The sequence below is a fragment of the Xiphophorus couchianus genome, chromosome 5 (genome assembly GCF_001444195.1).
Source record: "Xiphophorus couchianus chromosome 5, X_couchianus-1.0, whole genome shotgun sequence".
NCBI classification, from domain to species: domain Eukaryota; kingdom Metazoa; phylum Chordata; class Actinopteri; order Cyprinodontiformes; family Poeciliidae; genus Xiphophorus; species Xiphophorus couchianus.
Genome location: NC_040232.1, coordinates 27,690,739 through 27,707,466, shown reverse-complemented (window position 1 = coordinate 27,707,466; position 16,728 = coordinate 27,690,739). Strand labels below are relative to the sequence as shown.

At 38.7% G+C, this 16,728-nt stretch overlaps 1 protein-coding gene across 1 annotated transcript; it reads left to right on the top strand.

Moving 5' to 3' along the window:
* The first annotated feature begins 5,359 nt into the window (after window positions 1–5,359).
* LOC114144187 (protein Dok-7-like) lies at window positions 5,360–9,787 on the top strand. The gene is made up of 5 exons (XM_028016732.1): window positions 5,360–5,725; window positions 5,840–5,885; window positions 6,544–6,629; window positions 7,779–7,929; window positions 9,137–9,787. The coding sequence occupies exons 1-5, from the start codon at window positions 5,672–5,674 to the stop codon at window positions 9,343–9,345; spliced, it is 546 nt and encodes a 181-aa protein (XP_027872533.1). The 5' UTR covers window positions 5,360–5,671; the 3' UTR covers window positions 9,346–9,787.
* The last annotated feature ends 6,941 nt before the right edge of the window (window positions 9,788–16,728 follow it).

Here is a 16,728-nt window from a genome sequence, read left to right as displayed (position 1 = left end):
TTTGACTGTATCGCAAGTGCTTATGTGTGCAATCGTGCTCATTGATCATGTGATTTTTAATAATGTGCACTGGCTGTAAACAAGCAGCTTTTTTTTCTTATCGATCGATCATCTCTTTTTCAGATTAGAAAGCTTTGAGCTGTGTTTTCTGCAAGCTTCTATCTGGACTCATTTCGTATGAATTTTTAACTTTACTGTATAAATCCATTAATTTATGCATCATGTTGTTTTCATTGTTACCACCGGTTAAAAGTATTAATTTGTATATAGTTCCCTGAAAAACCACCATGTTGCATTCTTAAATGGTATCGCAGCCATGCTGTCTCATTAGGAATCGGTTCAGCTGAGTTGACATTGTGCTCTGTAAATAGTTCAAATAAATGTTTCCCACGTTTTACTCTCTGTATCCTCATGTGACCAACTTTCTGTCCTTTTCTAGTTTTCAGGAATATCAGCTTTGTTCCAATTTTTCCTTTTAGGCACTGTGCCTCCTTTGCCCTCCTCTTTTTGAAATTTTATTCTGTAGCTATTTACAAAACAAACTAACAAAAATAGATAGTAAGCAGGGAGTGATTTATAGTCTTAGTCTATAATTAATTTGTTTATTAAAAAAAAAAAGATTTTAATCTTTGTATCGATTTGCTACAAAAGCTCAAGCCACTCAAACCAAAAAGCAAGCTTTTCCTTATTATATTTATTTCTCAGTAAAAGGGTACAAATTACACACAGGCCTTTTTCATCTGGTGCACATAATTAAAATTATTTAGCATTTTGAAGGAAGTTTGCTGTGTTTAAATCTTGGCATTTAGTTTGGCATTCCAAGACAAGAACAACATCCTAACTGTGAAGCATGGAGAGAAATCGGTATTAATTTTAGTGCACATGAGTAAATGTCCAAGTTTAAACTGGAAAGCTTTGACTTTCCATTCATCAGATGGGGACAGAGTAACGAACCTCCATCATTACTGGTTGGTATATTAATATAACAACACAGGGGCTTTCAGAGGTTGCTGAAATGTACAAGATTTTTATCACACAGATTTTTATATTTCTATCTCCTTTGGTCATTTGCCAAGAGGCGTGGTACACCCTTGACAGATTGCCTGTCCATGACAACACCGAGACGTGAAACACAGAAACACACTCATACCAAAGGGCAAATTAGTGAGACCAATTAACACAACAATCTTGTTTTTAGACTGTTGAAGGAAGTTGGAGTACCTGGAGAGAGCCCACACCTCCACATGGAAAACTTGCTAAGTCCATGCAGAAAGATCCCAGGCTGGGACCTTCTTGCTACAAGGCAGCAGTACTACCACTGTTTAGCTGTGCATGGCCATAAACATTATTTCATCAATCTAAAAACTTATTACAGGTTCTTGAGTTTACATTCTTTACCAGTCTTTGACCGCTAACCGTTTTCTCCATCTCTTTAGCATTGTCTCTCTTTGATATTCCTCTCCTGTCTTTCTAGCCTCTTGTGTGTTTGTCTGCAGAACTGGAGTTTTGTTTTTCAGCTACAAAAGCTTTCCAGGACCGGGTCATTAGCTATGCAGGGCTTCCTCTCTGCTCAGTGTCTGGTTTAGCGACCGTTGTCATGCTCGAGTCTTTGGTCGTCAGCTAACAAACATAAAGTTTGCTCCCACTTCCCACCACTTTCATGGCTCGCGGCCATGAAAGGAGACCGTCCACGTCTGCTTGCATCACTCGCACCACATGATGTCCTGATTCTGATGCTTTTTTCTGTTTGTATAATTCCTCATTGTTGATCGTTTCTTTTTGTTTCCCGAAGGACTAACATGTGACAACCACTGCAACTGACTTTATTTAACCAGTTCTGAAAATAGAGCAGAGCAGGCACATCGAAATTGGTTTCCTCCTTTATGAAATAAATCAGGTTAGCATTTAAAGGTGAATGTACTGGAAGCTCCTAGCAGAACATTTTGTACAAATACCACTGGCCCTATTGGCTTCCAGCTAATTAATTTACAAATCAAAACACTTTGTATTTTATGCCCTGGGAGTATGATTCTAACAATTATTGAACAGTTTGTGCACTGGTTTTACTATAAATAAATTAGATATCAATAACAGTGAGACAGAGTCATATGAAAAAAATTTAAACCCTATTAAATATTTTATTCTTCAGCTGTTCAGATACCAATCTCTAATTTTGGTTTGTGTCTGGAAAATACAGACTGTAACCACAAACAACATAAATTAAGATTAGTTTAATTAGAATTTTATATCAAATTTATATAAAATTCTTGACCTTATCATCACCTACAACTGTACTTCCAAATCCCTTCTGACCTTTTTTTTTTTTTTTTTTTTAGAAATCCCTAAAACCAAAGTTACAGCTTGTTTCCATACATCTTCACTTTAGGAATTGTAAATGATTGGTTTAATTATAATGTTATAATTCTCTTAGAAGAAAAGAGATAGTTGTAAAACTTAAAGGAAATTTAGCAAAACACAAACAACAAAAATTGAGAAAACAGTGAGTTTATTAAGCCTCCCTCTGTCAGCCAGTAGATGGCAGCAGTCTGTACAAAGATAAACACTAACCAGCACTATCTCACTGTCTGTCCCTTGATAGCGGAGCCAAGAACCAGCATGGGAATATCTGTCATGTCCAATTAGTTTCTTACTGCCTTCCAGCTCTCTGTTTGTGGTCTGGTTGTGTGTGTGCATGTGTGTGTACTTGAGTTTTACTGTACCCCTGGTGTTTTAACACTTGGCTACAGGCTTGATATTTATGGACATATTTGACTTTAATATCTCACCTAAAGATCCGGTGAAGTGTGTGTTTCTCTGTGATGTTTGCTCGTGTTTGCAGTGCCCCCTCACATCCCTTTTTGTGTGTATTTAAAGCATCCTCTTCATCCTCAGGTAAAGACAGAGTTGGGTGGAGAGGGAGGGAGAAGGGTGGCGGAGGCGGGTTGAAAACAACAAGCAGACGGACAGCGTCTTTGAACCCCATCCCTTCCTCCCCGCCTTCGCCTCCTCCACGCCCCCCTCTTCGCTCTCGTCGCAAATCCAAGTCGCCGTCATCCCGCTACAATCACGCAGGCCCGAAACAAGCCTTGGACGTGGACAGAATTGGAGGCGGCTCAAAGTCGGAGGACCTCAGAAAAACTCGTAACGGGTCCCGAGACTTGCGGGGGCTGCACTTTTCAGAGCTGGACAGGAAGTGGGAGGGTGTTGCCCTGGAGCTGCAGGGTCGTGGCAGCAGGATGAGGTCAGCGGTGTACCAGACCTCAAATCTTCCCTCCATGGTGAAAGCCAAGAAACAGCTGGACCAGGGTTATAGCAGAGGGCAGATAGACCGCAGCAAACTGAAAGCCACTTTTGTCTGAAAACCCTGATGTTGGTCTGACTCACAGACTGTGACTCTGACGACACTGATGGGCTGACTCACTGACAGCTGATGTATTGCCTTGATTTAAAGCTGGAGCAAAGAGCTCAGCAATAACAACTGTGCAGCTGGTTGCAGACTCTCTACTGAAAGCTGCTATTAGCGGGCAACAGGAAGAGATTAATCAAAACCTTTGCTCCACTTCCGTATATGGTCAAACTTATTGCTCGAAGGTGGAAATGAATTTGAACTAAAACACAATTTTTTTTACAAAACTTTACTACCTTGTAACACTTTCCTCTGCAGAACTATAAAGAAACATACTTAATCAGACAACTACAGAATTAGCATGCAGTCATCTTTTTAGAAGATGCTTGGCTTCAACTTGATGTTATGAAGAGTTTATTTGGTGACTTGGTCTGAAAAATGAAACAAATTGTTTCTAAAAAAAACAACAACTTTGACTTAAATGTGATTTAAGCAACGAAGCATCATTATTTTTAATCAAGTACCATTATATAAGAGCTGGTTTTCCTCATGAGGATTCACAGTTGATCTATAGCTTATAACATTGTATGTATATTGTATAAGCTATGTCTACTATGTTGCTTACAGCAGCGTTTCCCAATTCTGGTCCTCAGGCCTCCCTGCCCTGCATGTTTTAGGTGTTTCCCTTCTGCTACACACCTGGATTGAATATATGGGTGATCAACAGGTTTCTGCAGCACTTGATGGTCATGCAATCATTTGAATCAGCTGCTCTGGAATAGAGGCACATCTAAAACATGCAGAGCAGGGAGGCCTGAGGACCGGAATTGGGAAACGCTGGCTTACAGTATCCGTGTAGTTTGTGGTATTTGCACAGAGAAAACATCTTGTTTATCATTAGTTAGTCCACCATTAAAAGAGTTGGCCTTCTAAAGTAACAGAAGAAATTGTATGTTAGTCTGGTAATTGGTTAAAATCGTTTTGGTAATATTGTACCAAAAATATGGTATGTTTTCTTATTTTTTTAGAGCCAGATGGCAAAAAGAAAATAAATGAGAAATTAGACCAGCCACCAAGAACCAGTTGTAAGCTAGCTGAAGTTTCTTTAGCTAAATAATAAAAAAAACAACAACATGGTTTCATATTATGGTGATATTAATTAAGCCATTAAGTGAGTTTTAGTATCAGCTATCTCATTCCTTTATATTACTGATAAGGTAAGATATTTATTGGTTTTTAAAATAAATTTTAAAAAATGCATAATTTTTGAACAAACTTATTGAGAAAAAGGGTAAAAATGGTCATGGGATTTTTAATCAAGTCACCAAGAGCTCGTATAAGTAAACAACAAGGGCACTGCACTTTCTGGTTGTGTCACTTCCTAAATTACTTGTAAATCTTCTCACTTAAAATGACTTACAACAGAAAATCGCCTAACTTGTCTAAAAATGTCAAAATTTCAACATATTTTTCTGGGTTGAATTAAAACCAACTAGTGGGTAACCTTAAACAGCAGTGAAAAGAGATGTCTGTACAAGTCTAGGGACACTTTGTCTAAAAAATTACTTTCAAAAATATCTTTAGTTCTACATTGTTTTTTCCTCCACACCTATCAACAAACATAGAAATGTAGAATTCTGTCTTAATAAAAATATTTTTTAGAAAATATTTTGCTGAGGGACCCAAAAACATATCTGAGACGGGACATTTTCAGTGCTCTTATTCACTACACGTATTCTCGTTTCTTTTCTCATTTAAGGCTTGGCCAAGAGCTGTGAAAGGAACAATGATTTGCAGCGAGGCCATGTTGTTTTTATTTTTATCACTTGAGGAATAAATACGAAATGCAGAAGCAGATGGTCAAATGAATGGTTATTTTAATAAAACATTTCACTAACTGTTCTAATGATTTACCTGGTTATCTCTGTATCTTCTTCCAGCTTTTCACAAGTTAACCTTCATTCACACAGACAGAGTTGAGGCTAAGAAGATCAGCACTGAGCCGACACGAATCCCCGTCTAACACCCGGCTGAGAAAATGTTGCAGGACTTAAGTGAATGGTGCGCAAGTTATGCGCTTTTAATCAAATTAGCTACATTGCAGACAATAAGCACTTGAAGCGGGTTGACAACTGTACTAAGTTGGCAGTGGGCTGGTGGCTCCCCCCACCCCAGGGTCTTACTGACGGGGAGGGAAAGTGTCTGCTGTCTGGATCCTGGGCTCTAAAGGCTATTTTGAAAAGTTGCCCCTTCTCTTTCTCACTCTCTCTTGCACACACACACACAAATGCCCACACACACAGCTGCTAGAAACCATGACAGAAGATGACGGATACAGTTGTCACAGAGGGACAAGTCAAGTTTAGAGATGGAAAAAAGGTTAATTCTACAGCTTTTCTTATCTTTTTTGTTTTGAAATATGCTCTCCTTCCTCCCTGCCCACCAGAGGTTAATGTTGTGTGATTTATTGTGTCTTAACAAACTTCTCCACAGTGGAAGACTCGTTGGGTTGTTCTCCAGAAGCCCTCCCCGGTCGCAGGTAGGAGTTAACACTTTCTATTTATGCATCACAAGCACAGATCTTCTCATTTGCTTCACCCAGCACCGATCTCAAAACTTTTCTGCTGTTAAATTAAGCACAACGTGCCAGTTGTCTGTTGGCTGCATGCCGCAGGGTTTAACACATGAGGATGTTGTTTAAGCTAAGCCTGAACAAGAAAATGAACAGAATTCATTTTTGGTTGTGGTCCTTCCAGTTTCATATAAAATGTGTTCCTCAGTGATGGATTCAGATATTAAATGGCAGCTGGCTTTGAAGTGTTGCTAAAAGACTTGTGCTGAAAGCTGGGTAGTACTCTACTGTAAATTGCATTCTTTTCAGTTGAGAATAATTTGAGACGCTATGACAGGCAGCAAATGTTTCAGCACAGATACCCGCTGCCCTGCCTGCGTCCTTGAAGAAACTGGCAAGAGTAGTGGGAATAATCTGAGCTCCTCTGCTATGCTCTAAGTGTGCATTGCACCATGTGAGCTTACTTGTAGCTCAACTTTTATTTTCGGCAGTGCAAGTGGATCAATTCGTTATTTTGGGGGTTTCTTATGACAGATGTGCTGTGGGTAGACATGGGGACATTGGGTATCTCTCAACAAACCCAATTATCACACAGTAAATGCAAAAAAATCTGTGTTTCCCTTAGATGGCTTGACTTTGCTTGTGTGCAAGGAGAAGAAGAAGAAAGGGAAAAGCAGCGGACACAAGGAGAGGCTGAATGTAACACTGGAGGTATGTTCAGCAGCGGATCAAAGCCTTGCTCCATCTGATCCCTGGTCCAACATTTCCTTCAGCTCTTTTTTAGTATTTCATACACAGCATGTTTGCTGCCTCAAAAAACATGAGTTCAGTATTCAGATTGAAGAAATATGAAGCTATACCTCACAGATGGTTTATAGCACGGTGCAAGGAAGCAGGGTTAGGGATAGGGTTACATTAACCCTAACTGAGCAGAAACATATGAGGGAGGAGTAAAGTGAACCCACATAAGTATTTCAAATATAGTTCTACCTAATGAAAGCAGAAAGTATATAATAAAACACCACAAGATTTGTGGAACAGATCATAAGCAGCATCGGTTTTAATTCTAAGCTTACAGACAAATATCTGTACATTTATTGAACCTGGGTGTCACAGATGAGCTCTGTTTCCTTCACACTGAGTTCTTACTCATTTACACACCCTTGGAAAAGTATTCACACCCTCAAATCTAAAAACAAAATAAAAAACTCATGTCACATAGACCGACCAACACAATGCGATATTTTCTTTTTTTTTCTTTTGCAAATAAAGTGTTAGAAGGACAATTTGAATTAGGATTGGGAACCCTCACAGGTAGTGGGTCAGTGTAGCTCAATTTCTTAGCGACCAGAGGAACTCTGAGCATATTGCGAGCAAACACTTGATCGATTTCATGGAATCTGTAAAAGATATAAAAAAGTTGAAATGAACAGAAGTAGTTTAAAGACATGATTACATTTTAATGTTTGAATTGTGTTGCTAGCTGAAAGTAAGTTACGCTCTTTCACAGTTACCGTAAATTTATTTTAACAGAATTTCATTTAACTGGGCCCCATTCATTTCAATGGGGCCCAAGGTGATCACAAAATGCTGAATATTTCCTAAAATGTAGAATGAGTCAATACCAAAAGCTTTAGCTGGAATGTCCTAAATGAGCAGAATGTGGAAAAAGTTGAATGGTTCAAAGAGCAGAAAATATGCAAGAGTAGTTAAGTGGGAAAAAAGTGGAGAAACTGGCAGAGTTCACACTAATTCATTGTGACTTCAATAGATTCATTAGCCAACCAAAACAAATACAGATCAGGGGACGTTGCGTGTTGTCTGGTCTGAAGTTTTAGTATCATTTTCTCCTTCTTTCAGGGGATTTGTGGTGTGGAGCCAGGAACCGGGTATGACGGCGTGCCCTACACTCTGTCCATCCTCTGCCTGGCAAGAACCCTTATCCTGGGTTTTAAGAACAGAGACTCCCTGCTGAGCTGGGATGCTCGGATCCGCTACAGCCTGGGTGAAGGTCAGTGGCTTGGCCTCATGCCAAAAGCACAGTCTTGCCTTGTTACTCTAGGAAATTAAGAATATGTTGCTTTTAGGTTGAGAATTTGTAAAATTTTCAGTTAAAGGAATTGATAAAGAAAACCATATAGTGTTGCAAGTATACCATATTTTGTTTCTTGTGGCACACAGGAAAAAAATCACTCTCAGATGCTATGTTAAAATGTTTTTGTTTTTTTTAAACTAATAAAAGGGGATTGAATAGTCATTATTTACTGACGTAAGCATACAAAAATGGAAGAACACAGAGTCAATAATTTACTGACGGTAAAGCAGATATGTTTCAGGGAGAAAATGTGCCGGATCCATGTTCAGTTTTCTTTCACTGCTGTTTACTGTCAGAAAAGCCTCTCATGTCTTTTCCAGCACCCCTGCAGTTTGATTTTTGAAGCAAAAATAAACTCCTAGTGGACCAAGAGAAGCACATTTGCTATCCATCGCTTTTGTTTGCAGATGCTGCTTGTGTGTCAGATTTATGGACATACCAGAAATGCATCAAAACAAAGATTCCAGATGGGACTCTTCAGTGTAAAAAAAAAAATAAAATATGTGATTAATTGTGTTAAAATTTTTAATGTGTTGAAATTTCTGTAATTAATTAATCAAAATTAACATGTTAAAGTCCTGACCCTTGTCGAATAATCTCAAAGTGGCTTCTTGAACATTACATCAAGTTCTATACTCTAATGTCCTCCACAATCACCAGATCACCAGATAAAATCAGAGACTATGACTTTGGATCAAGATCTCCAGACACCTTGTTCAATCTACGTCTAGGGTGGAAGCTCATCCTAGCAAGGTGCACCTAATAAAGAGCCTTTGAGAGTATGGATGCATTTGAGTGGGGGTGTGTTTGTGTGTGTTAAATATAGTGTAATGTCTGCTCTTAAAAAATCTGAAAACATTTCATAAAACAGATGCGTGCCATCTGCATAAACAGGACTGTGACAAATTGAGGCCAGTGGAGCCCAGAGACCTGCTGAATCATCACCATCACTTCTTTACATTCAAACTTTAGGATCTGTTTTTAGCTCCACCACAGTTATTGTGTGGCTCCTGTTCTTTGTGATTAATGACTTCAGTTACCCAGCAGCCATTATGACTTAATGAGAATAAAAACAACTCAGGGTTGGGCTTTTCAAAATATAAATGTTCTTCTGTCTCTTCAGCTCACAGGTTCTTTGTCAGCGTGGAACCAGGCACCAAACTGGAAAGTGGGCCTGCCTCCCTTCATCTGTGCAACAACTTGTTGGTCCTCAGCAGAGGCCTGCCTCCGGTGGTGATTGGTCACTGGAAACTGTCGGCGCTGCGTCGATACGGTGCCGTGCCTCATGGCTTTGTGTTTGAGGGAGGGACTCGCTGTGGATTCTGTAAGTAAATACTAACTCTAAGGATGAGAGAGGCAAGTCAAATCAACTAGCAAAGTAGGTTTAAAACCTGGTTACTGAGAGGAATTTGTTTGATTTAAACATGCAAAACCGCTGAGTGTTTCTCAAAACAACATAAGTTCTTTTTATGCTTGGATGAACTAAAACTAATTTAAAAACTTTGGTAAAATTTGTTAAAGAAGACAGAGAAAAGAAAGCATGGTGAGCAAAAGTAGGAATTGAAATCTCTTCCCTTAAGGTCCACTGATTAAGACTTAGCTCTACAGTTTTCAGATGCAGTCTGATGACAATATTGTAGTAGTTAGAGCTCTGGTGATGGGTCCAGTAAGGATGCAGGAAGGTCAAACACGTCGCAACATTTACAGATCTCAAAGCACTTGTCGTGGTCCAGTAGCTGTCGATCTGTTACTGTGTTTGTACATTTTTCTTGGGAAAAAAAGGCCATAAATCTTAGATTTTGGGCCATTTAGGACTCAAAATTTTTTGGAAGAATGATCATGTATTTTTTTTTATATCAACATTAACATTTTAACTATTTTGTTGTCTCTTGTAAAAGAGATCATTGAATGAAAAATAGCTGAATACTACTGGAACTTGAAGTAAATCCTACTCATGTTGTCTGTTGTGTGTTTAGGCGATGGGCCACTTTGGTCCTTGAGGAGATGTTTTAGATGTGTAAGTGATGCACTCATGTAAATAAGGTGTGTTCAAGCAGGGAGACATCCCTGGTGGGAAACTGTCCTTGTCGGGGTGAAGTTGAACAAAAATGATACTGTTTTTGTGGACTTCAAGCCTCAGCTGAAGCAGTGAAGTGACCTCTGTCACCTTTATTTGATGAGGTTGAAAATCACTCTGTTGCTTTTCTGGTGACCCAATCCATCTTTGTTGGCATTTATTGTTCCACTTTTCAAAGTTGTGCAGCATTTGCTGATAAACATGCTGCGTCTGCTGAGTTTTAGAGGTATTTTTAATTGACTCGTTTCTCCATTGTACTGAGCAAAAAGAAAACATATTTGTGTCTTTATCATTAGCAGATTCTCTAACCCACTGCTGGGATTTTATCTTTGTGAAGCTACGGCTGCACTATGTCAACGATCTGCAGACTTTTTTCATAGCTTCAGTCCTTCTTAAAAATTGTTTTGTAGACTTTGCCATTGTACTTCATTTAAATCAGCTTCTTCTGTATACAAAACTTACCTAGTTGGCATTAAAGTGCAATGGTTCACATTTAATTTCAATTTGAAACGGCTGATTTGAAACATTTGCGCAGTACCAGTGAGCCTTTTTAGCAGCTGATGAGTCTTTTGCTTTTATTAACATGACACTTAAGCTCCATGGAAAAGAAAATGTGAAAAGCAGCTGTTCACTTCATTTTCTAGAAATTATGAGTGCTATGCATTTTCTGACTTCAGTTCAAAATGACAATTGTATTCACAATCCTGAGAAAGAAATATGACAACCAATTAATGTTCTGTTCTTTTTGTGTCTTTTTTCATGCATCTCAACATAAGAAAGTGATTTATTAAGATATAAACACCAAAAAAAAAGATGTTCACTCATTAAAGAAAAGATATCAACATAAATATGTATTCTAAAGGAAAGTTTGACCATCGTCTCCCCTAAAACTGGATGTTTACTTGAATAATCGTCAGCAAGACGCTTCTTGTAGCATCCTCCAGTCTCTGACATCATCTGAGGAAAGTTTGGCCAACTCCTCACTTTCAGCTGTGAAATGTTTGACGGGTTCCTTTGCATATACAGTCTGCTTTAAATAATCAGTCCACATCATCACCAAAATCCAAGCTTTGGCTCAGCCCAGAACTTTCCATTCCTTAATTCTCAGCCACTCACTGGTGGATGTACTGGTATATTTTGGGTCACTACGCAGAGTCACTATGCATTTTCCTCAAACACCCTCTGATACTTTGTAGAACTGTGGGTGGTTTCCATGATGGTGAGCATAACACCCCCAAGCCACTCGTTTTTTTAACGTTAACCTTGTTTAGAGTAAAACTCTAATATCAGAATTTTTAGACTTACACATGTCTTTTTGTTTTTATGATGTAGAAATTACTGAAGTACAACTATCAGAATAAAAGCTCTATCATGGGTAAACAGATTGACATTCGGATATCTGAATAGCTCTCAGACCTGTGACACCAGTGCCAATAGATTGTAAAACCAGTAATTTACTGCAGTCATATTCATAGCTACACGTTGCATGTCAGAAATGTATTTCCGAGTCCACCAAAGCCTGCTGCGGATGTTGTTTTTGTCAGGGTTCGAGAATCTTCTGAATGTCAAACTGATGGTGGTCATGAATGTGAAGAATGTCAACCGGCTTACCGCATTTTAAATGACTGTACTGTACTATGGTTGAAGTTTCAAATTATTGAGTTTTACTTTTCATGGTTTCTTGATGAAATAGGAATGTTTCTCCTCGCTGTCGGATTTTTCTAGAGATTTAGAAAGCGTTTGCATTTTTGCAATGCCCATCTTTTCCAGTGAGGGAGTTTAAGTGTGAGTGAATACGAGAATAACCATGAGGTTTTCAGTCTCTGGTTACAATGTTCTCATGAGAGACATCTATAAATACCAGTGCTGGACTCTCAGCCAATCACAAACAGCTTTATGGTCGCATGTGCACCCGCAGAGTCCTTCTTCTTTTCATCAGAATATTACCCAGCAGATACAGGGGCTGAGGTCCTCTTGCCATGGCGGCAGAAGTGGAGAGGGACAGATGAAGAAATGTGTCAGTTGAGTCTGAAAGTGACATTCCTTGCATGATAGCTTGCAAGGAAGGTGTGGTGTTAGCTGACATTTTGCTTTGCATATCTTCAATAACGGCGTCACGTTTCGAAAGTAATAAAGTGCTAGGGTGCAAAATGACTTTCTGTAAAAGCCAAATAGCAAATTTGCATAGCAAGACGCAAGTCCTTGTTTTGCGCTTTGCAAGTCATAAAAAATTAACAGAGTGTATGCTGTGGTTCTGTACAACCAATTCATCATATTTAGCCTGGGAGGTCGAGCAGAAAATCATTTTTCTCAACTTTGCCTTGATGTTCATGTAAATTATTTGATAAATCAGTGTATTCTGGTGCAGTTTCACCTTGTTTATTTACACACCAATTGATCCAAAAAGTGAGAACTAAACTAACTTAAAGTTCTTTATTATTGAGCATTTTATTTCACAGCTGTTTAATTTCCCTTGAGGCCTCATTTGCTCCAACAAAGTAAGCAAGTCTCTGTGTCATTACTGTACTTTGTGTTGGAGCTGGTCTTTATAAAAAAAATAGCTGCCCCTCTGTTCCTTCATCAGAGATGAAGACGATGCCAACGTGACATCACTATCACTTTTGTTGCTATGGAGACATGCAAACACATGCAAAAACTTCCTGACAGCGATTCAGCCGGCCCTGTGGGACAGAAGGCTGCTATGTTGTAAAATAAACAAACACAGGAGTTCAGGGTCATAATGTAAGTTTGCCCTTCTGGTAGTGCAATCATGTCCAAACACTCTTCATCAGTAGAGTGCAGTCAGAAGTATCCACACACCCTGAGGTGGACTGGCCAGCCGATGTGCTGGGCAATGCCAGGCAGGTCAGCCAGGGGCTAATTTAACCAAGAAAAGTAAAATAAATTTTTGGCGGACATTTTGTTAATCCAGTGAAATTTCTGATTTCATTTGTAATTAACAATGAAGGTGTTTTTGGGATGTGCGTCATAATAACGCATAAAAGTTTCATTTCAGTTTATGTAGCCAGAGTTTACAACAGGTGTCTTCTCAAGGTACTTTACAGTTTACCTGAGAATGGGTCGACACAATAAAACGATGGACGGCTCCAAATGACACTTTCCTGCATCCAAAACCAACAAAGAAATACGGCTTTTTGACAAATTAGCTAGAGACCAGCACTAAATTTCGAATAAAATCTAACAAATATTGCCACATTTAAAAAAAATTATAATCACATTATATTACACATATTTATTAATTGAATTCTATAGATTATATTGTAAATCAGATTAATGGTAGGGTTTTTCTATTAAAATGTATATTCTCAGCATCACCTAAACCCCAGTAGGTGCAGATTGTGATCAGCTCCTCTTTAGAAGTTTTCAGGTTCTACTGTAACGACCCGATGAAGGTTTTCCGGGTTATGGGGTCCACATGTGCTCGTTTCAACCCCCTAACGCATAAACGCTTTTAGCGCACACATGCTGACCCAGTAATAAACAATCATCCGCAGAATCTGGACAGCCATCCAGCTCCTTGCCCCAGATAAAAGCCATTCAAAGCTTCCATGCAAAGTTGGCAGCCTTTGTGTGTCCCTCAGCAGGTGTAAACACACATGCCTCCTCTGGTTGTACGTTGTTGCACGTGTGAGATTGTTTCTCCTGTGTGTTATATATTTAGCGTCATTTAGATGGTATCTGCAAGTTAAATCCAACTAAGCCCGGCTCTTGCCAGGTTATATTAAAGTGTGAGTGACCCACAAAGATTGTAATGTCTGACTGTCCACCTGGCGCTAGCTTGAGTGGGGAAGCATGCTGAACACAAACCTGACTTTAACAGATCCTAAATGCTAATTAATTCATACTAAATTGCAGGAGATGGATGTTATAGCATCTGTGGGTGAAAAGAAATGCAACTTGAATGCATTTCGGAAAAAAGAAAAAATTTAAGTAATCTTTTTTAAGTGCTTGGCAAGGATTTTAGTTTTAGGCAATTTATGCTTGCATTCCAACACTTTTCAGAGAGAAATGTTTTATTTTTACTCCACTGCGCTGCTGTGAAGTTGTGCTGACTGCAAAAAAAAGAAGATGCAAAAAAACTTAAAGCTTCTGATGATTCTTGAAAAGCATTTTATACCGTCTTTAAAATGTCTGAGTTCTCAGTGGCTCCACAAGCTGTAGCTTTCTTGTGTCATCCATTTCTAATAAAGGTTTAAATTATTCAGGATCACAGCAAATATGAAATATTCTTGGTTTAAAACTGCATTTAATCCTTCTTTTACTTTCAAAGTGCACAAGTATTTTGTTGTTCCTGATAAATCCTGATTTTCAGCAAAGCAACACATTATTTCTAAATTAAAGACACCATGCTGCCATTCTGGTTATTGTTTCTATCTCCCTCTGCAGCTGAAGCGACCTCCTTCCATCTGCACACAGTAATTTACTGTTTGTAGTTTCCATGGTTTTAATGGTTGTATCATGACCATGATATTGTTTTTATTGTTTCTTTACATTTTAAAGCGACAAGGAGAGACAAACAAAGCAACAACTGGTTCCAATAAAGTTCACTCAAAATGTGAAGCACAACACACATAAAAGGAAATCACAAGAGTATCCTAAATATTTTATGTTTGCAGCAGCCGATCTCTGTTGGAGATGATGTTTGCTCTCATGTAAAACATTTTATAAAATGGCTCAAGAAACTTTTTCGCACTACTAAAGCGTGGTTTACTGAATGTTGGTCTGGTGCTTGAGACACAAGTGGCCCGTGCTTGAACTGTGTGGTATCTGTGTCTCTCAGTTTCATGTTGTTCTTTCCCTTGAAGCCGAGGCTGCAACTTGTTACATGGTCTCCCAGCAGGAAGTGTTTGGAACCAATAAAGCTATTTATGGGGGGTGAGGAGAAGTCTCTTCTTCTCAGTTTCATGAATCTCACTAAACAGCACAACTGGGACAGATGGTAAAGGGTGAATGCTCACTCCATCCATTAATATGGCAACACAAAATGCAGCTTTACATCAATTAGGCTTATTCAAAATAGAAGAAACTGTTTATTTGATTTAGAAAACAGCCTGTGTCTGAACAGCATTGATGATGCCTCCAGATGAAATGTCATCATCCATATTTGGTGCTCGCTATTTTTTTAAAGAGAAAATTAGCCATTACAATTATGTTTATTGTCAAGAAACAGTTGTTAAAATTACTCGTATTCTTTCAAAAAACAATACAACAGCTAATTATGATTTGCTAGTGTTTATATATTTAACGACTCCAAAATATATTTCCTTCTTCAACCAGTTCCCATGTCAAGGAGTCAGATAAATATATTAGTTCTGTTAAGACTTACTGTTATGTCTTGAATGTTGTATTAATTAACTGTTTTAAAAATATTCTACTAAGGTCAAGTAAATAATTCAAGAATAATTCCCAGTAAATAAATTTTTTTGGTTGGTTTTTGGAGTGGAATGGGCAAAACTCTAAATCCTCCCACTCAATGTGCTTCTTACTTGTAGCTTTTCCTCTATTGTAGGCTGCTTGGCTTTAAAAAAGGAAATCTGCTGGGTGCCAAAAATATTACGCACAGTGCCCTCCACATTTATTGGAACCCTCGGTAAAGATGAAAAGCCATGAAGTAGATTCATCTTTTGTTGCAGAGGCAAAACCTCAGAATAAAAGCTCCACAGAGGGAGAAAACTATACAGTCTTATAAAATATTTGAGCCTACAAACTTGGCTCTGTCCTGAATTGTGGCACATCCAAAGATTTCTGTAGTCTGGAAAAAATTAAGAGATCACTTAAAACGATCAGTTTCTCTGATTTTACTTTTGTAGGAATTTGTTTGAGTAAAATGAACATTGTTCTTATGAACTACTGATATATCTCTGAAATTCCAAGCAAAGATTTAGTATTTATTTGCAGAAAATAAGAAATGGTCAGAATGATATAACAGATGCAGTGCTTTCAGACCTCAAATAAGGCAAAGAAAACAAGTTCATATTCATTTAGAAACAAGAATACTAATGAGTTCAGAAATCAATATTTGGTGCACTAGCGGAACAAGTCGGGCCGGGGGGCGGGGCTAATGACCTGGCCCTTTATACCCAAATAATAAACTCATGATAATTTAACTTTACAGCATAGACATGCCCGCAACAACGGAGCTTACAAGTTTCACCGCCACAGAGAGCGACTATGTCATTCTGAAATCCATCTGACATGAAGTACAGTATATATAACGTATATACTGTATCTATAGTATATATATATATATATATATATATACTGTATCGAGAGAGAGAGAGAGATAGAGACGGAGAGAGACGGAGCGGACTGGAGATGGAGATAGATGAGACGAGAAGAGAGAGAGTAGAGAGAGAGAGAGAGAGAGAGAGGAGACAGGAGAGAGACGGAGATGACGGGAGGAGAGAGAGAGAGAGAGAGAGAGAGAGAGAGAGAGAGAAGAGAATCGAGACGGAGAGAGAAGGAGAGACGAGGAGAGAGAGAGAGAGAGAGAGAGAGAGAGAGCGATAGAAGAGACTGAGAGAGAGAGAGAGAGAGAGACGAGAGAGAGAGAGAGAGAGAGAGAGAGGGAGAGAGAGAGAGAGAGGGAGAGGGAGAGAGGGAGAGAGAGAGAGACG

Coding starts and splice junctions, on each gene's coding strand:
- LOC114144187 (XM_028016732.1), top strand. CDS start 5,672: ATGACGGATACAGTTGTCACAGAGGGACAAGTCAAGTTTAGAGATGGA. Junction 5,886..6,543: donor GAAGCCCTCCCCGGTCGCAG/GTAGGAGTTAAC, acceptor TGTTTCCCTTAG/ATGGCTTGACTTTGCTTGTG. Junction 6,630..7,778: donor GGCTGAATGTAACACTGGAG/GTATGTTCAGCA, acceptor TCCTTCTTTCAG/GGGATTTGTGGTGTGGAGCC.